This window comes from Rhodnius prolixus, unplaced genomic scaffold, assembly GCF_049639745.1.
Source record: "Rhodnius prolixus isolate KJV_2025 unplaced genomic scaffold, Rpr scaffold_6, whole genome shotgun sequence".
In the NCBI taxonomy this organism is placed as follows: domain Eukaryota; kingdom Metazoa; phylum Arthropoda; class Insecta; order Hemiptera; family Reduviidae; genus Rhodnius; species Rhodnius prolixus.
The window spans coordinates 16,825,149-16,846,687 of record NW_027411634.1 but is presented as its reverse complement, the minus strand read 5'-3'; the positions used below and the strand labels follow the sequence as shown (position 1 = coordinate 16,846,687).

The window sequence follows — 21,539 nt, the reverse complement described above, 5'->3', positions numbered from 1 at the left end:
GCTGTAAACAATAAAAGACTACATTTTTCTGTTCAGAACTTCGGTTCAGAAGTTAGAAGTTAAAAAGAATAAGAAAAAAACATCATTATTTAAGAAACCTCACCTTCTAAGAACTTTCTACCTCCTAAGAATAAAAATATTTTATGAAGTTATTTTGTTTTAAATAAACGACTTCTTTTTTGTAAAAGACAAGCAATATAGCTATTGACTGCCAGCAATTGATGAATGGAATGGATCATTATATTGAGTATCTTGAGATTAAATAGCAGATAAACATGAACAGTTAAGAGTTGAAGAATTAAACTCTGAAATTAGATTCTAGAGCTAGCTCAGTGGAAAGGGCCATATTGCCTTTTCTCGCCCTTCCTCGATCGTTAGTCCTCTTTAAACTTGTATTTCCTAAAGTTCTTATTACTGGAAGTGAGTAGAACTTTTTCCCTTCATCTAATTTATATCTAACTACTTAAGAGGATCTTATTTAACGCAAGAAAATGTCAACTATATCTTACGATTAAGTTATTATTTACGATTAATTGAAAAAAATATGGTTGGTTAGAATGTAGCCTCCGTTATCTAATAATTTTTTTTTTCTTCTTATTTTTAATTGTTTACCCATCATCTGAGGTGTTGATTCATCCGGTTTTCTTGAACAGAATTTACTTCCGTTTATAATTTTTCTGCCTCATACTAAATTGTAGGAGGTTACATGCATGCTTTTTTTTTATAAAATAAGATATTTGGAACAACGTAAAAACGTTATGACGCATAAAATCAGTGACATTCCTAAATAATTATTTTAATTGAAATTTATCTCTCTAGACTGGAGGGGATGATTTTCACGTGAGGGATGCGGAGCATTACATGAAGTTATAGAAGTTTTGCATGGAATTAGATTTAAAACAAAGTACACCATTATAAGGTTACTAACTGTTTACCAAATGTGTGTATGTTACATTAGGGTGTTTTAAAAAAAAATGATGACTTTTAAAATTTTAAAGAGCGCCGGGCGGAAAATCAAAGTTCATTTAAAAACAAAAAGTTTCGTCCGCAGTAGAGCGAAATCGATTAATATTTAGAGGTCGCTACCATCGATCAACAAATTTTTGTTTTACTTTTTTATTTATAAAAATATCTTAATTAAATGTTTTGTATCTTTTAAAATTATTAGCAAAACATGTAATTGTACAAAGTTTATTTAAATATATTTTGCTATAAAGACAATGCAGTTGGAATCATTTTAATGGCCATTTTATTTTCAAAGTTATGAATAATTAAAGAAGCTGTATTTAAAAAAAAAGAAGGACAAATATACATTTTTGAAAGATTTTGATTATTAACGATAAAATCACTTCATTTTTTATGTGTTTAGTATAGAATATAAAAAACAAATAATTTTGGTTACTGAAACGTCTAAATTAGGGAATATTTTGCATTTATTGTTTTAATTTGAAATTGATTGATTGGTAGTAAAAAATTTTTGTGTTTTGCTAATAATTTAAAAAGATACAAAACATTTAATTAAGATTTTTTTATGTATATAAAAAAAAAAGCAAAACAAACATTTTTTGATCGATGTTAGCGACCTCTAAATATTAATCGATTTTGCTCTATTTCGAACGAAACTTTTTGTTTTTAAATGAACTTTGATTTTCCGCCCGGCGCTCTTTAAAATTTTAAAAGTCAACCATTTTGAAACACCCTAATGTACACACATTTAAGTGATGCTCAATCGGGAATCCACTTTCTAGTTTCTGCAGAAATCCCTTCTGAAAGAAGCAAGCCATTCTTAGAATCTCTAGAAAAGGTATTGAAAAGTACGGTTGTACTACGAGGGTCGTTTGAAAAGTCCGTGCAAAGTCAGAGAGATAGCACCACTGGCGCGTATCGAGGTTATGTTTAGTTAGTAGCATCTCTTGGAAGAACACACACCAACTTTCAGCCAGATCGGTCTATTTCTTTGTGTTTGGCATTCGTTTGAATCGAGGAAGTCGAGTGATTTTCAAAAAATGGACGAAAAAGTATTTCGTGTGTTGATTAAACACTACTTTATGAAAGGCAAAACGCCTCAGAAGACTAAAGAGAAGCTTGATAAACATTATGGTGACTCTGCACCTTCGATTAGAACAGTTTATAAGTGGTTTCAAAATTTTCGGAGTGGCCATATGGGCACAAGTGACGCTGAACGTTCTGGACGCCCTGTTGAGGTTACTACTCCAGAAATCATTGATAAAATCCATGATATGGTGATGGATGACAGAAGAGTGAAGGTGCGTGAGATTGCTAGTGCTGTGGGCATCTCGAATGTACGGGTACATAATATTTTGCATCAACATTTGGACATGACAAAGCTATCCGCAAGATGGGTGCCGCCCATCGAAAAACGAAATCGTGTGAAGTGTTGCAAGGACGGTTTGCAGCTGTTCCAGAAGAATCCGCAGGACTTTAAGCGTCGTTTCGTCACTGCAGATGAAACATGGATACATCACTACACTCCTGAAACCAAAGAACAATCTAAACAATGGGTTACCAAGGGGGAATCTTTCGGCCGGAAAGATTATGGCGACTGTCTTTTGGGATTCGCAAGGAATAATCCTCATCGACTATCTGGAAAAGGGTAAAACTATTACAGGTGCATATTATTCATCGTTATTGGGCCGTTTGAAAACCGAGCTGCAAGAAAAACGCCCACGATTGGCCCACAAAAAAGTCCTTTTCCATTACGACAACGCACCAGCTCACACCTCAGCAGTTGTGGTCGCAAAATTAATGGAAATAGGGTTCCAACTCGTTTCACATCCCCCCTATTCTCCAGACTTGGCTCTCTCGGACTACTATTTGTTCCCCAATATGAAGAAATGGCTGGCGGGAAAAAGATTTTATTCAAACGAGGAGGTGATTGCAGAAACGAATGGCTATTTTTCAGACTTGGACAAACCTATTATTCGGAAGGGATCAACAAACTAGAGCAGCGTTGGACGAAGTGTATAAGCCTAAAAGGAGACTATGTTGAAAAATAAAAAAGGTTTACCCCAAAAAATTAAGTAGTTTTTATTTTTGCACGGACTTTTCAAACGACCCTCGTACTAGCACCTGGTCCCTGATTTCCTGCTCCTCACAGAATCCCAACAGAACAATTAAAGCAATTCATGAACACTCGAATCTCAAAAATAAAATAAACTAGTTGATTGGTTGCCCAAACATATACATCAAGCTTTATGTATACATAGTAACCAAGGTTGGTGTCACATGCTTCTGTTACAGTTCAGTCGGAAGTAACGTTTGAAGTTCATTAAAACCAAGTTACCATAGATTGAACCATTGCCTTGGGATCTTCCAGTTACTCACAGGGTGTATTTACCCCGTGCCAGGGCTCTGAAAATGGAGGCACTTTAATTAAATACTCATTTGCCTAGCTCCCAAGTTCTCTGTTGATTTAACTCTACGCTTAGACAGAAGAAATGGTACGTTTGACGTGGATACAAAAAAAATGATAAACTGCAGTTTAATTTTTTTTTTTTTTCTAAAAAAAAAAACTTATTTGAATCAAATAGAGTTTTTACTTTTAGAACAAAATCTGTTTCAAAGAAACTGTTTTATATTTTGAAGACGCAAGTTTCTGTAAGTTCATGTCTGCATTCAGGGTTATTTATAACATTTGAAACCTTTTTTATCATGACTAACTCGAGAAAAATAACTTAATAATATGTTAATGTACTGATATGATCTGTAAAAATATATTTTCTAAAATATTATGTTTTTAACGTGTACAATTTCTTAAATCCTACCTGTTAAATTCATTTTTTAAAGAAGCAAAAAGAAAATATTGTTTTTATTAATAAAATCAATATTTAATAATTTTATTAACTGTTAGTAGAAAAAATACTTCCACTTTGTTAATCAAAATGCTTTTGAAAGATTGTATAATTTGAGGAAAGAATTTCTCTAAATTAGGATCTCTTTTGATGTTTTATTTTGATGCTATTCCCTCTTTACTTCTCCCTTTTAATTCGAAAAGAATTCAAGTTTCAGATCTGAAGATGATTTTAGTTAAAAATCAGTCGATTGGAACTAACTTTTTTCTCTTCAAATAGATTTTTACCAGTTTGCTAAAAAAGAAAAACTGTTCGAATAATTTTCATAAACTTTCTTTAATAAAACGTTTGTAGGTTGATTTTCTGTTTCTTTTTTATAGAAGTGTTGTATCAAATAATTTGTAAATTGTAAAGTTCGATTTGGTGAAATGTTAACAGAAATTGTTCAGCTCACATAATTACTTGTTATTACTGCAGCATTCGTTTTAACGGAGTACATGCATTATTAGAGATTAGTCCCAATGAAATGGGTTACACCCATTGACCTACTAACTGTATTTGTCTATCTCATTTTGCCTTGTGTAATTCTAATTAAACATCACTTCTCTAGACAAGCAATATATTCAACAGCGATGTAAACATTTAGTAGAATTGAGTTTATTCGTAATGCATGTGATAAAAGTATTTTTATTAATGATGAGTCTTTATTTCGATTTGTTTTAAAAGTAAAATACTTTTATATTTGTATTTAAGTATCTAATAATAATTTTTATTGCAGGATCCGCACTGATGCAGATTGTCGAAGTTTACAAAGAGATTCAAGCTCAACAAATGAATATTGTAAGTAAGAATTTTCTCTTTTTTAAAATTATATTCTTTAAAAAATGTTAACTGAAACAAGGAAATATTAATGAATTATAAAATGAATTGTGGAGATTAGAGATTCTTTTTTATTTATTTATTCAGTAAATAATAATAATAATTTAAATACTTTAAATGTTTCAGCTGAAAGCATTCTACGTAGATCTGTTGGTACCGTTAGAAACGAATCTTGAAAAAGATACAAAGGTTGTGCAGGTAATTCATTCTTGTTTTAAATACGATTATTTAATTGTTTTATTTTATGGAAGGTTTTGTAGGATAAATAAATTTTGTCAACGAATCTCGAGAACTTTGCAGAAGATTGATTAAATTTAGCGTACTGATTTAACTTTAACGTACTTACCATTTCGACGATATTAAGGCAATACTTTTGGGGGAAAAAAAAGGATCTGAACACCATAAAACTAGAATTATCCAAACTAAAATCAGGAGTCGTCCAACATTTTGTACTCATAGCTCCATTCTTGTTCTGAATTCTGCGCATGTCTCTACTGTTTTAAGATAAATATATTAATTTGAATTGAACTCGCCTAAATATGTGTCTGCTTCTGTAAGAAAGATCACCATGAAGCCTTTTATCATAAATAAATATGTACGACTACCTTTAGTATAAAAACAATAAAAGTAGTGATTGCGTGTGTTTACAATATTATGTACGACTTTATATATTGCATACTGATATATCTAGCCCTTTTTGTTTAAACGGCATATTCTAAAAAGTAAATAAACCCAGCCAGAAAACTAAAATGATATATCGATAACAGACAATCAAGTTACGAGGGTCGTTTGAAAAGTCTGTGCAAAGTCAGAGAGATAGCACTACTGGCTCGTATCGAGGTTATGTTTAGTTAGTAGCATCTCTTGGAAGAACACACACCAAGTTTCAGCCAGATCGGTCTATTTCTTTGTGTTAGGTATTCGTTTGAATCGAGGAAGTCGAGTGATTTTCAAAAAATGGACGAAAAAGAATTTCGTGTGTTGATTAAACACTACTTTATGAAAGGCAAAACGCCTCAGGAGACTAAAGAGAAGCTTGATAAACATTATGGTGACTCTGCACCTTCGATTAGAACAGTTTATAAGTGGTTTCAAAATTTTCGGAGTGGCCATATGGGCACAAGTGACGCTGAACGTTCTGGACGCCCTGTTGAGGTTACTACTCCAGAAATCATTGATAAAATCCATGATATGGTGATGGATGACAGAAGAGTGAAGGTGCATGAGATTGCTAGTGCTGTGGGCATCTCGAATGAACGGGTACATAATATTTTGCATCAACATTTGGACATGACAAAGCTATCCGCAAGATGGTGCCGCGATTGCTCACGCTTGACCAAAAACGAAATCGTGTGAAGTGTTGCAAGGACGGTTTGCAGCTGTTCCAGAAGAATCCGCAGGACTTTAAGCGTCGTTTCGTCACTGTGGATGAAACATGGATACATCACTACACTCCTGAGACCAAAGAACAATCTAAACAATGGGTTACCAAGGGGGAATCTGCGCCAAAAAAAGGCGAAGACCGTTCCTTCGGCCGGAAAGATTATGGCGACTGTCTTTTGGGATTCGCAAGGAATAATCCTCATCGACTATCTGGAAAAGGGTAAAACTATTACAGGTGCATATTATTCATCGTTATAGGACTGTTTGAAAACCGAACTGCAAGAAAAACGCCCACGATTGGCCCACAAAAAAGTCCTTTTCCATCACGACAACGCACCAGCTCACACCTCAGCAGTTGTGGTCGCAAAATTAATGGAAATAGGGTTCCAACTCGTTTCACATCCCCCCTATTCTCCAGACTTGGCTCCCTCGGACTACTATTTGTTCCCCAATATGAAGATATGGCTGGCGGGAAAAAGATTTTATTCAAACGAGGAGGTGATTGCAGAAACGAATGGCTATTTTTCAGACTTGGACAAATCCTATTATTCGGAAGGGATCAACAAACTAGAGCAGCGTTGGACGAAGTGTATAAGCCTAAAAGGAGACTATGTTGAAAAATAAAAAAGGTTTACCCCAAAAAATTAAGTAGTTTTTATTTTTGCACGGACTTTTCAAACGACCATCGTAGCAGCCTTCATGAACTTGGTTTGCGTTATACAGTTTTATCGAATAACGATATTCGAAAATGGTCAAGACTCAACGCATTCTTGTAGAGAATTTTCAGCCTTTCAGATTTGATCTTTACCATGCTTAAAAATTCAGTTAAATACGGGAATGAAGATGAACAAGGATGTGATCTTGTAAAGCCTTTTTACTTAACCCTTGGATGTTCATTCTTAACGGTGCTTCAAAAAAAAAAAGGAAAGGAACTTTGTCTTTTACAAAGATTTGTAAGATGGTATTCGTTTCCTTGATGTAAATTTATTGCAGGATCATTAATGAAGAGATCCTGGTCTAGTTGTTGGGGACCAGTGGAAAGTAAAGAGACTTCATTGGAAGAGTGAATTTACACAATCTGTTCACCCTTCATAGATTAGCATTCTTTTTAATGCCATTGAGATATGTTAAGTTTGTAGCTCTTTTCTCGTAGTTCCTGTTTCTATGCTTTATTTTTGTTATACCTATGTTTGATGAATAGACAAATGCGCCTTCCTATTCAAGCTTTACAATATTTTTCGTAGAATTTCAAAAGGGCGAATACAAAGCTTGAAACTTCAAAAAAAGGTATTTGTATCTGTTCAGATGATAATGCCTGCTATAAAGGCACTAAATTCTCGTGTCTTCATTTAGTGCCTTTAATAGTGCCTTCATAGTGCTGGTATGTTCCAGAAGACTGGAAGAAATATCTTCTGCCAAGGGTGTCGCTTCCAATCTGGGTGCCATATCATTTAGAGGTTCGTGAAAATGCCCAGTTGGCCATCAAATAAGGTCCTTTTCTTCTCTACAATAGTCCCTATCTTTCTGGGGATACATGATTCTAGATAGCTTTCAGACTTCTGGTTATCCCTTGTTTGGAATGTGGAGCGTGTTGTGGCTGAGCGATTAATTTATAAGATTGTTAAAGAGGGCTATTAGAAATAAGATAATTTAAATAATAATAAATTTAATGAATTACATACTAACGAGAGGTAATTACAAATCATAACCTTGGGAGCTAACGATCCGGTAATTAATAATAAATGAATTGGTGAAAAGGTATAACTAGCGTGCTGAACTCGTTATGTACGACTTAAGAGCTGAACTATACCTAATTTGGTAGTTGGACGTGTCAGCTCTGCCTTTAAGAACAGAGAAAATAGGTGATTACCTCACTTACTGAACTAGAAATTGATGTCTCTAACTAGGATGATGAATTAGTTATGATGGCCTAATTAGTGGTTCGACTAGGATTTATTTCTCGTTCGGTTTCTTTTTCTATTTTGTAAAGGGCGTTGGTGAGATTCAGTGCTAATGATCATTTTCAGTCCTTTTATGAGACTTGCCAATACCATTTTTTTGTTTTTCCATTTATAAATTCTACGCATTATCACTGTTTTTCCTGACAAAACAAAATTAAAAGTATTGTAGAGTTTCTAAAGTGATTGAGGAAACATCTAACATTTCATGGCAGATTGCTTAGAGTTAAGTGAAGAACTTTGGACGGAACAGTTTGACGTTTAGAAGTGCCATAACCTGTTCGCCCTTCAGGCTATTAACTTTCCAAAATACATCATTTGAAATTAGAGGTGGACATGGCAAACACCCCGAAACAGGGTAGTATTATTTATCAGAGAATTAATAAAATAAGATACTTCAAATGTCCTTTAGTTATTCTTGAAGGAAAATATTTAATGGAATTTGTTATGGATTCACATTTAGAAAAGAAGATGAAAAAATAAAGAATAAATGCGATGCGTAATGATGCAAACTCTGTAAAAGCGTCAAACTGATAAATGTTCTTGAGAAAGAGTTATTATTTAGAAAGTCCACAGTGCGAATTCCAGATGGTATTATTCCGTAAAATGAATGAATCTACGCCACCCGTAAGTCACGGCAGTTCTGCCATCCGACGTCGGGCTTCCCAGTACACTAATGCTTTTTTCCTGTAGATATCGTCCGATAAGACTTCTTATGTCCTCGATAGAAGGACACACGTCAAGGTGTTCGGAGGACATGTCTTCTCTTCCACACAGAGTGCAGGTCGGGTCCACCGCCAACCCAATGCGATATAGGTGGGCCTGCAAATAATCATGACCCGTGAGCAGTCTGAAGCAGGCCACGCCGTCCCTTCTTGTCAGATTAGGTGGAACTCGTCCACCTGGTTCAACCAATACTTGCCACCGTTTTCCATCCGCTTTTGCTTTTTGTCTGCACTTCACTTCTGATCGAAGACTGGCAGCAGTTATCCTTTTAAAAGCGTGCATAGTGATCGGTTGCTCAGGTTGATCCATTTGCGCACCCGTAAAATGTCAATATTGGTATGTGCATTTAGAGACACAAGGTAATTTTAGCAGTTATACAATCAATTTATCATTCGTACTAAAATCTTTAGGAGAGAATATCTCATAAAGCGTAAACGGGCATACCTCCAGAGGAATTTTTTTTTCTTGTTTTGAGGTCCTAAATTCATATTTTCAGTTAGGACACTTAACCCTGAAACACCTGTAGAATTGTAACAACAAATTTTCCTGAAAAATCAGATTTGTTTTTATTTTTTACAAAATGTTGAGTAAATATTCTATAACAAAATAATATTTTTAAACAATCCAAAAGTTCTAGCACTTTGTTTCTAGTTTTAGTAGGGAAAAAAATATTTTTTTGCGACCTTACAGATATTGTCATACGCCAACCCTAAATATTATCTAAAGGTTACATGGAAAAACTTTCGAGGAAAAGCCATAGCGGCTTAAATAAGGGTGGCATAAAGATTGGAGGGGAGTTGGGTTAACTTGTTTAGTTGGAATAGCGGTAAGTAGTTGTATGGGTAGTAAGAGTACTTGATGTCCGTTTTTTAGAAAGAGGGTCGCCCTGGAAACCTGGGCGTCTAATAGAATAAAAACCTTATCGGATGGTGTGTATGGTGGGATTCGAAAGACTTGTGTGTAGGTGGGAAGGTTATCACAAAGTTGATAAGAAAATTTCACTCACCCCGCAGCGCAGGTTGGATGTACTGATCTACAACCTCTATTTGTTTCCATGACAACGTTATAGCACGTTTTTATGTAGGCCAAAATATCATGAAAAGTCATCCTATACATCTGAACGCACGTGTAAGGTTCAGTTCTAACAGGTTACTATTAAAATAAAAGTATATATACATTCTAAGGATAAAGTCACCTTAGTTTGGGAATTAAATATTCCTTTGCACAAGATCAGGTTTTAAAAATAGGAAAGCGATTGAAAAAGTAAATTTTGTTTTTAGCTCTAGTCCAAAAATGATGTAATTAATGAATTAGCTGCGTTACTTGTGCTTAGATAAGTTTCTCACAGCCATACTAGCCACAAAGTACACATCCCACATCAGCTTTATACAAGTTACAGACACAATTACATAAAATAGAATCCTGGGCAAAGAAGTGGCGGATTAAAATGAACTCACAGAAGTGCCAGCATGCCACGTTTACTCTCCGGCGGGGCTCCTGTCCACCTGTCCTCTTCAACAGCAAGTCCTCTTCCTTGTACAGATCTGGGTGCGCTACCTTGGGCTCTACATAGACAAACGACTCACGTGGAATCCACAACACTACACTTAAAAGGACAAGCAATGACGAAACGTGCGAAATTGTTTTACAGACTAGTTGGACGACGCTCCAAATTGCCCTTAGAACTCAAACGTTTAACATTCAACACTATCCTCAAACCTATGTGGACTTACGGACTAGAGCTGTGGGGTTCAGCTAAACCTACAAACATACGGACAGTACAAGACATTTCAGTCAAAACTCCTCCGACAGATAGCTACGGTGACTAACCTCACTCTTCACAACGACTTCAACATTCCCTTCATAGACCAACTCGCCAAGACTAAATACCAAAAATTCCATATTACTCTCTCGACTAGCTCCAATCCTCTTGTACAATCTCTCGCTTCCTCTGACATCCCTAATACTCCTCGCCGACTGAATCGCTAATGGCCCCGCTACTTCCTTGAGGTCTGAAGACCATTATTCTCCTATCTCTCCTCTCTCCTCACATTCTCCTCTCTCCTATAGAGAGTGCTACCGTTGGGTAGTTTCTCTCCTCCTGCTCTCCTCCCGCACCAGTTCATCACTCTCTCCATATTTACTGATTGTATACAATGTATACAGATTGTAAATTACAAAATAAATTAAAAAAAAAAAGATAAGTTTCTAAAAACTATTTGGATGGATATTCTAAATATAGGATAAGGTGTAACTACGCATTTGTAAGGGGTTTTCCTGATGATATGGTTTGTAAATTATTCCAAATGTTCGGTAGCAGTAAATCTTTCATCCATGTCACTGATCTTCTCACATCCAAATCGGTCCCCAGTACTCGTTTGACTTTGCTGTTTGACTCTGCTGTATTGATTGTAACTGGAGAAACCATTCTTGTTATCCCAATATACTCCGTAAACATGTATCAAGATTGATTAAAGTAATATTATTGATTTATTCGGGGGAAAAAAAGTAATTTAGTTTAAACAAATTAAATCAAGATAGCTATTTCAATTTGTTTCAGTCTGAACAGAAAAGATTTCTCCAGCAGCATAAACAACGCTCTGAGACGTACAGCAAAGCGGCGGCTACAATGAAGAAACAAAGGAAAAAGCAAAGAAACAGTTCTAAGACAGGCATAGCTATGGACAAAGAGTTGAAGGTTTGTTCACTTGTACTCTCCGTTAAATTATTAAAGAAATAATAAGAAAGATTTCTGGGTTTTGAAGAGACTAGTCTGTCTTTAAGAGAGCAGAATAGCTCAGTGTTTAGCGCACCGTATTCTCACATGCAGTTCCTGGGTTCGAATCCACCTGCCGTTCCTTAGATTTTTCTTGACGCGCCTTAAATTAGGGGAAAAAACTCTAAGAAGCCAGTAGTATAATTTCTTCTTAGATAAAACTTTTCAAACAACTATAAGTTCATTTTCAGTTTGAAAATTTAAATAGATTAATGATACATGAGTTTGTGATTGTCATATTTTAGATTAGAACTGAATCGCATATCTAAATATTTATACAGGACATTAATTCCGATGAAATGTAACATTGAATGAAATGTAACAGAAGGAATAATAATTTAATACATTAATAATTCATTCCAAACATTAACATCTAATAGATTAGTTCAGTGGTTATTGCACTGGTTTCAAAACGCACAGAGGTCCTGAAATTCACTGCCCATTTGGCTACAAAAAAAAATAATAATGATATAATAATTGATCCAATGGCCGAAGTAAAAGATTTGAAGCTTGTTGTATGAAGAAGTTCTCATTCGAATACTTAAAGAACAATTTCTGAACATTTTACAAGAAGAGGAATCGTTTGTGATAGAAATTATAATTTTTCTAACATATAGATTAAATTGCTAAGATGATTGTTCTGAGATTAAAGCGGGTTTTACTAAAACATGTAATTCATAAATACATAACGGTGCTGAAAGTAAAGGTATCTCCTTTTGCTCCGAAGTGGACAACCTCTCCTTACTCCAAATATAAATTTTGTGGTACGTACCAACTGCCTGAATAACCCTGAATCACAACTTATGAGCAAGTAATGCCCATTAATGTACTAACCTCAATGCACCTTGAAAGTTAGTCATTAAATACTTATCCCTGGAAGCAATCCTGTTCTATCTGCACCTTTAGTTGCTTAGAATGTAGGGCAAGGTCGATTTCGTGGAAAAAATCCAATTTGAACAAGTTTGAGGGCCATTTTTATTGGTCTTAATCTTGGCTAAGTGATAAAATGAACTAGTAGCCAACTTGAAGGTACTTAGATTGCAAAACTCGGTTCAGGTAACCATCGTTTACAGTGTAAATTATAAAAGGTAAAATGACTGAAATTATTATGAATTTTAAAAAAATCAATTTCATAACGATTACATTTTTCACCATCCCAATCATAAACAATAGAGATTGCCCTTCCTACCAACTCATTGAATTGAAGTAGTAATTAATTATGTTCGAGAACCTTTCATTAAATATTTTTTAGCTAGGTAGTGAATAGTTTTACAAATCTGTTGTATTTTACTTAACAGATTTTTAGAGGAGGTGGCTTCCAATAGTTTTCAAATTCTGGATTCTCATAATTTAGCAGAATTAATGGTACTTTTCCGTTAGCCGGGCGTACGTCGTAAATGTCGCCAATTGTGAACCAAACGCGAGCCAAGTCAACGGAATAAAAGTCGAAAACGTTCAACTATGAACAAATATTAATTAATAGTAAGCAAAACAAGTTCAACTATAAACCAATATTAATGAATTGTAAAGAAAACAGTTTTACCCAAAACTGTTTTTCGCTTGCGACCGGCTACCGGAAAAGTACCGAATTAACTATTCATTTCCATTTAATTTTGTCTGCTACATTTATACTGATATTCGATATTATTTCATGTAAAGAGCATGCAGATTCTTGAAGAGGAAAGATCAAAGCTGGACGCCTTCTGTGAGCAGAGTTTGAAAAATGTAAGCTTCTTTTTAATATTTTTTATTTTTTTAATATGTTTTGTTAATGCGTTGGTTTATCTGAGAGCCCAGAGCACTGTGATCAAATAGTGCTGCCATTTTCAATTCACAGCAGCCTCTACAGCTTACTGTTATTTGTTAAATCAGAATTAGTATTTAGTGACAGAACACTGTCATTTTATCTATAAAATATTCATTGATTTAATAAGTATTTACATTTTAATCTCTCCGTAGTTTTAGAATCTGTTTCTCTGGAAATAATACATTTTTATATCATTAATATTAATCAATTAGCATCTCGGTAAACACTAAAATGTTGAATTGTTAGAAGTATGGTTCATTTATTAAACCGAAACGGAAAATGCTGTAAATGTTCGCACCAATTTTTTTAAAAAAAGGTAATAATAATTGTTACATGTCTGAAAAATACTGTTACTTTTGGGACTACTTTGAAGAATGTAAAATATATTTTTTATTTCAGAAGTATGTTTTTACTATTAATAGATCTCAAAATTAATATTATTGTATTTAAAAGAAATTTATAATGTTTGATACGACAGCATTATTACCTCATATATGTAAGGCAGAAAGTAGCAATGAAAAAAACATTCTCTGTAAAGTGTATAGACTAACTTTTACTTAATCTTCCAATTCTTTCAATACAATTACTTCGAATCGAGTCCAATTACACCAAACGATAGTACAGAATACAATACAAAGCTTTAAACTCTAACTCTTATGATCAGGGGTAAGCTAGTAGATCCAACTATTTCATTGTGTCCTTTATAGACAGACCATGTATATATAACATCATTGCAGCCAAAGAAGCGCATGCCTCTTTACCCTTGTCCCCTAGTCTAGTTTTACTATTTCTTGTCTGATCGGTTTGCACAAGGAATGTTCAAACGTTTCAATCTGGTACTGTTTTAACAGTATAATCGCCTTTTTTATTATAGCTCTTTTTTTTTTTAGGTTCTTTTATTCTGTTAGTAAGAGAGAACATTTTGCGAATCGTCTCGAGTTTTACTATTGAGTTTTCTTAAACGCACAATAAGTAAAAATTCCCATGTAATTGTGAACAAAAAATGCTAAAAAAGTAGAGATCTTTAAAGCTCTAACTTGGTGTTCTGTTTCGATACTTATCAAAGTTTTGTGCAAAAAATCCAAAAGAAAAAGATTCTGCAAAGTTTTTCTGTATGTTCTTTACAAAATTTCAGTTAAACACTTTATTTAAAATTTTCTTTTTCTATAAAATTGATTTTGGGGGAGTTTATCCTCTTCAGTCTGATTCAAAAATGACGCTGGATTCCAAGGAAAAATGAAGCAATTAATGACTAGGTAAACTACGAAAGAGAAATGAGGTTAACTTTTGAAGAGGAAAAAAAACAACACAGTTGGTGGAAATCTTCTGTAATTTATTGCTTTTGTTGTTGAACATGATATATTTGTTAGTTTCGTTCCATTTATCGTAAGTTGAATGTTTTGTTTCCTAGTACCAGCTAGATTTGTGATAGCGTGCTGTTAGCAATGAGTTCTGTTTGCCTCAACCTGTCTATTGTATTATCCAAATAACATTAACATTAAAACTCTAGTTTTATTTAATATTATTTGCCATGTTATGTTAAAGGTGATTGCCAGAATTAATATTACAAGAGGATCTCTTGATATATAAAATCATTGGTTGAAACACTTCATTAAATCATTAAACATTTTGTTGTTTTTAATAGCATTAACATACTCGCTATAAACAACATTTTTACATCTTGAAAATGGTGATAAAACTAACAAATTTCGATAATTCATATTATTTTTTATCTTGGCAAAAAATCTTACAACTTAAGTGAATTACATATTAATTTATACAGCTACATATGTGATTAAAGATTGGTTAAATAAATTAATTTAAATCATTTCCAGGCAATGACTCAAGAAAGAAGACGATATGGTTTTGTTCTGGAACGTCAATGTTCATTAGCTAAACATTATCTGGCCTACCATTCTGCAGGACACTCTTTATACCAATCGCATTTAGATAACTGGCAAGATGTAGCTAAAACTAGAGAATTCTTACCGACTTCTGTTGAAAACATGTTCGCCAACAAATTAACTGTAAATATATGTTCTGTTTATTTTCTTTTTTTTTTTATGCTTTTATATCATTAGCTATGTAGGAACGAATGTTTAGTATTATAAGTGATTAGATGGACAAAATTTGATCAATTTTTTATTTCACAAAAGAAGTTCTCGATAAAGGGTCATCTTCAGCAACACTCCTAATTACCAAATCACTGATGTGATTCTCGTTAGTTGGGGTTACAGAAAAAAATTTGACATAAATTCTTATCATACGAATATATTTTGCCCTCAACTTTGCGAAACACTCAAGTTAAATGTATAATAATAATAGTAATAATAATTATAATCATAATAATAATAATACTTTATTTAAAAAAGTAACTACATCATTTTAAAAAACAAGTATATTCGGCGTGGCTTCAGCCATCTGCCTAAGTTGAATGTGTAGTTTGACTCTTACAGTCAATAGTCAAACATTATAAAAGATATTATCTTTTTTTACAATGCAAAATTAATAGGTTCAGAGAGCTTAATATGTTTCCACTCTTCACTATGTTAATTCTAACTACTAAAATGACATTATTAAAAAGAATTATCTATAAGAATTGGACGCCATGATAGCCGAGAGTAAATTGGAGGCGACTAGTAAACGAACTTTACAATAAATTTCCCATATAAACAGTCGAATAAAATCCAAGACCTAGACCGGGAATCGAATCTAGTATCACAATAAATCTTAACTTTGCAAGCCTCACTTCTTAAACACTCGCCTGAAAAAAAATTGGCATTACTTTATGTGTATCACTGCGTAAAACTACAGTAATAATTTATAAATAGATGAATTATTTGCAATGTACTTATCATAAAATCATTTATTTTTGTAGCAAGTAAGTTTTTGGGCCGAGAACAATAGCGGTGGTAATGGTGATTCTCCAAAATTGGACGATGATCGTGTATCTCTTGCATCACAATTAAGAAAGACAAAATCAGTGGACGCCTCCTGTTTGGACATGAGAGCCATGGGTGATATGCCCAGTCCACCTTTGCATCATCATCCATTGACAAGAGCTAAATCAGATTTCAATTTGACTGCAAGTACCAATTCTCTAACTCATGGTAAGATCGTTAAACCAATTATTATATCTACTTATTATATAATGTATACAAAATCATTATGTATACCAAAAAAAAAAAATAGATATTGATTGTAGAATACTGATTGTTGATGAAGAAAATTACTTTATTGTATTGTAAACAATCATTATTGCAGAGATTACAACTCCCGAACGCAGACCTAAATCAATGGCCGTGCCTGATACAAGCACCTGGGACACTCCATTGGCCAGAGCTTTATATGCGTATCTATCATCGGGTGAAAATCAGCTAAGTTTTCTTGAAGGAGATGTTATTGCACTTATGGGTATCGAATTCATTTAAAATATATATATAAATAATGCAACTCCATATTGTAAGATTAATGTAGAAAAAAAAAAATGTAAATTGTAATTATTTACTTGTTCAGGTGAAAGAAATAAAGGATGGCAATTTGGTGAAAATTTGAGAACACAATGTAGTGGATGGTTCCCTTTGGCTTACACAGAACCATTTATTGATGACACCGCAACGTGAGTAACAGAATTTTTGAATTAAATAAAAATGAAAAAGAAGAATTCTCCATTAAAACTTTCCTTAGAAAAGTATCAGACTCGTCTTTATAAAGTAATATAACAAAATATAAAATTTAATTCTCCATTAAAATAATAACAATAGTAATAATAATAATAATAATAATAATAATATTTAGATTTTGAAATGACGGGACGGGACCCTATCACAAGAGGCTTATTGTGCCTTCCCCTTAAGTCTAATAAGTGAAACCTCCCCTTCTAAAAACGTCGAGAGCTTTCCCTACTAGTTCCTTCTGCGCTATTATCTCCTTTAGCCTCAAAGTTCCAAAGATGTCATAGCGCATTCTCTCAATTGCAACGCAATCGAGTAACAGGTGAGAGGCCGTTTCTTTCTCTTCCTGGCACAATCTGCACAGCGGTTCCGGAGCTAATAAGCCCTATCTTGTGCAGGTGCTTTCTGAACCTTCCGTGCCCTGTGAATAGGCCTGTAATAAGAGTGATCTGATTCCTGCCCAAACCTAGAGTCACTTTAGTTCTTTGTTTGCACAACAAGGACATGACCCTCTTGCTGTGTTTGACCCCAGGAAGCATCACCCAGTTCCTTTCATGTTCTCTCGAGATCCAATCCCTGAGAGCCTCACGAACTGCACCCCCAGTGATCCCCAGAACTGGTTCCGTACCAGTGAAATAATAATAATAATAATATCTCTTGTGTGTTCACACTAGTTTTTTTAAAATGTATAATATACATAACTTAATAGAATATTTGAATACTTCATTTCTACTTACAAGTATAAAAAGATGATGAATTTCCCTCTCTTATTACTTCTTTTTTTTAGGAGTGCATCATCACCAACTCATAGAAGACCAGAAGAAAGTGGTCCAAGTCCTAGCGGTGGATCTGGCGGACCAAGTGGTGTAGTTGGTGCAGCTAATGGAGGTGGGTTTGGGTCGCCTTCTGGGTCTGGCCCAGCCTCCCATCTTAGGCGACCCATCAGATTTGGAGACACCCTCGCCCTACGCAATCATAATACCCAGGTAGAAAAGTTTGCCCCTTGTATAGTCCTTCTTATAGACTGAAGTATCATTGTTTTTCTTTAATGTTCATAATATTCTTTATTAGGTTAGGTATGCTAAAAATGGCACTGCTTTTTTAAAATTGTTTATATTATGTTCACAGAATTGTATAACTTGTTTTGTATTCAATCCTAAAGCTTTTTAGTTTCCTTAAAACTTAAAATAAATGTAACTGAATTAATACTTAAGCTCAGATAGAATTTCACATTATTATTATTATGCATAAAGGTGTAAATATAGTTAAGAAATTAATAACAATTAATAATCAAGTTGCAGGAATCGAATGTTGGTGGCGGAGCTGGTTTTAGGGTCGGGCCTCCATCCGGGCCAGCACCTACCGTGCCAAAAATTGGGCCTGGAAACGGCAGTGGTGGCAGTGGCACCAAAGTGAGACCTCCGCCACCGCCAAACGCTTCGTTGCATTCAAGCAACGATTCTGGCTTCAGCAACGATCCACCACCAGCTCCAGAAATTGATTATTCCGATGATGAACCCAACAGGTATGCAGCAATGGATGATGATTTCCCAAATTGGGATTCAAATCAACCTTACTTTTACCATTTAACACTTACACAAGAACACAAGGAGCATTTGGATTTACTCACTAAATTCTAAGAATTTCTCTATGTATTCATTTTATTGAATTTCATTTATTTTAAAAAATATATATATTATACTTTTTGTATCAATAACTTTTACAATAGTTTTCAATCAGTACTAGTACTTCCAATTTAGAAATATCATCAAATTGTTAACTCAGAATTAGCTTGTGCTATTTACAGACTGCAAGTTACAGACTAGTCATCTACTTTAACCTGTAGAGCTGCTTGCTAATTAATATTGACTGTTGATTATAAGGTGGTGGAATATTCTTTCTTTATATAAGCTTGTATTACTGAAAAAACTTCACTATAAAACATTAATAGCAAAAACTTTATTATTTTCTCAAGTCTTTAATTATTATTATAATTTAGGTGAAGGTAAACTAATATCTTTTTATAAAAGATTTCTAATAAAATTTCGTTGTTACACATGTTTTATTCAATGTTTACTTTAGAAATACCTTAATCATTTTTTATTAAATAAAAAAGGCCCTGATTTCCACTGTTCAGCCTCATAAATCACTTTTTCCACTTACATTAATGAATAAAACTGAATATTTTGCATGAAGTGTGCAAGAAAAATTGTGACTTTATTTGATCTGTAATGAAAACGGTAATTCTTTATCCTGCAGAGTTAACTACAATCGCGGAAGCCAATGTGGCTATGTAAAAGTCGTAAAAAAGATCTTACTTACCTTTAGGATGTTACAGCAAAAGAAATAAAAGTTTGTGATCTATTGTTCCAATAAAGAAATCAAAGTTAAAAAAAATATATATAAATACATATTTGAAACCTTCTTTTAAAAATATGAAAAGTTAATTTAAATTCAGCAACAGTTTCATTTTCTTAACAAGCGATTTATATATACTAGAATTTTCTCTTAATTACTTGCTTATATTCAGGTAGAAAGTTAAGTTTTGTTATACACTAGATTCAGGTTTTTCCCTTGCATTTTATTTAACAGTAGTCAGACGTTAAACTCGGCTGAAAAAATAAGCATCTTTTGCTAAAACCAGTTTAGTTCCGTTTGTTATTTTTGCTTATTAAGTAGAAAAAAGACCAGTACCAACTGTAGCTTAAGAAGCAGTACTTTAATCCATCCACATATTCTGATTAGGCGATCGTGGAGATACACAGTGCAAGATTAATGTATCTGAGAACTTTTATTTCTTATTGTGATAATGAGTTTTTTAAGCTAATACTTGAAAAAAAAAAACGAATTAAATTATTAAATTTTGTAAGGCCTTACTTTTTTTTAATAGCGTGACAATTAAGTTCGGAAACCGGTATTCTTTTTAATTTTATATACTTTTTCTTTTTAATAATAATGAACAAATAACAGGTAATAAACTGTTAACTCAAAATTACTGTGAATTCAATACTTACATGTCGATCCAATATCTTCTAGAAGGAATTTACTGTCACTGTTGATGTTTTTTTGATTAAAATTACCATCATTTTATAAAAACTTAATTAGAAGCGATAGTTTTATAATGCATATGTATTACTACTAATCTGTAAGCAATCAAGCACGCTAGGGTGGTGGCGTCATAGCTAGCAAGAAAAGAGAAAACCCTAAGTTCTAATGAAGATGGTGAAGGTTACGCTAGTGATTTAAATTATTATATATTGAGACTTTTACCTTCATGTAAACAGAGAAACATTGGTGAGACGTGGCGGTCGTCATGGCAGAGTACGTCGTGGCATTGAGACAGACACCTTAAGATCTTGGACAGATGACGATTGGTATGATACAAAATCAACATCAGTGGCACAGGTATCAACCAGTGTGGGTCACCTCTCTACGCTGGGACGCAGGGAGCAATCCGATCCAAAAATTGAAAGAGTACAACGCCAATTGAAAGCGTTAGAATTGCCATATGAGAAAAAGGTAAAACGTACTAAATCTTTATGGAAATTTCGCCGTTCTGACGAAGTGATTGAAGGTATGGCAATGTGGAGACATAGGTCATTAATTGAGTTGACCGCAGAAAAATCTAACGCAGTAAATAATACAGTAGCACCAGAACCAGCTCCAAGAAAACATGAACCACAAGATAGTGATGATGGGGCTGATGCTGAGTCTTGCATTGTCGTTGATGATCATAGGAAGAAAAGAGAACCAAGAGAACAACCTCAACAGCAGATGTTACCACGTACACATTTGATTAGAAAAAGAGATCGTGAAAGTGTAAACAATCATAAAAATCACATGGATATCCCAGGTTCTCGATTATCACATGCCCAGCCTTGGTATAATTCTTGGGACGAAATCAAAGGATAAGAATATGGTACCTTTTCTTTACATATTAGCTATTGGTGGTGGGCCACAATACCTGCAAATTGTTATTCATTACTTTTTACTTTTATTAAAAACGGCTGCGAGAATTATATAATCAAACCCTACTTTAATTATTTAATCTTTTTGTAATCCTTTCAAGATATGTTTTCAAACAAAACCTATTTAAGAACTCAAATTTTATTAAGTCAGTGACATGTCCAAGGACCAAAGGAGCTTTTTTTAATTTATAAAAAATAACTTCCTGAATTGGTTGAAAAAAAGAGATCTAAATATTAATTACTTATTATTAATTATGATGAAAACCAAATCACTTCCAGTTGATTTGGTTTGACAATAGTTTCTATGGGTTTCATTAATCTAGGTAGTCAGTTTTATTAATTATTCCAATGATGTTTTTATTACTCTTTAAATCGTTTAAGGTATTTTTTGTGTTCACCATCCATTAATACTATAATAAACTCGATATAGGGCTAAAATATGAGGATGTTAGTTTAGTACGGCTAACAAAATATTTTGTTGCACTACTATCTTCACTTAAATAACAGTGGAAAGAGAAGATTTGTAGCAAATAAATCTGATGTAATTAAATTTATT

The 21,539-nt window shown here is 33.7% G+C and overlaps 1 protein-coding gene across 5 annotated transcripts in view; it reads left to right on the top strand.

Annotated features, from left to right (window-relative positions):
• Positions 1 to 21,539, top strand: part of IRSp53 (Insulin receptor substrate 53 kDa) — a 681,191-nt gene that overhangs the window by 654,936 nt on the left and 4,716 nt on the right. For 3 of the 5 annotated variants that reach the window (XM_074140791.1, XM_074140792.1, XM_074140793.1), the window contains 11 exons: positions 4,591 to 4,652; positions 4,818 to 4,889; positions 11,319 to 11,456; positions 13,194 to 13,259; positions 15,177 to 15,368; positions 16,220 to 16,451; positions 16,606 to 16,755; positions 16,858 to 16,960; positions 17,803 to 18,001; positions 18,311 to 18,540; positions 20,300 to 20,934. In XM_074140791.1, coding sequence (XP_073996892.1) covers positions 4,591 to 4,652; positions 4,818 to 4,889; positions 11,319 to 11,456; positions 13,194 to 13,259; positions 15,177 to 15,368; positions 16,220 to 16,451; positions 16,606 to 16,755; positions 16,858 to 16,960; positions 17,803 to 18,001; positions 18,311 to 18,540; positions 20,300 to 20,927 — 2,072 coding nt within the window. In that variant the 3' untranslated portion in view covers positions 20,928 to 20,934. The remainder of the gene's footprint in view (positions 1 to 4,590; positions 4,653 to 4,817; positions 4,890 to 11,318; positions 11,457 to 13,193; positions 13,260 to 15,176; positions 15,369 to 16,219; positions 16,452 to 16,605; positions 16,756 to 16,857; positions 16,961 to 17,802; positions 18,002 to 18,310; positions 18,541 to 20,299; positions 20,935 to 21,539) is intronic. The other 2 variants (XM_074140794.1, XM_074140795.1) reach the window with 2 other exon arrangements.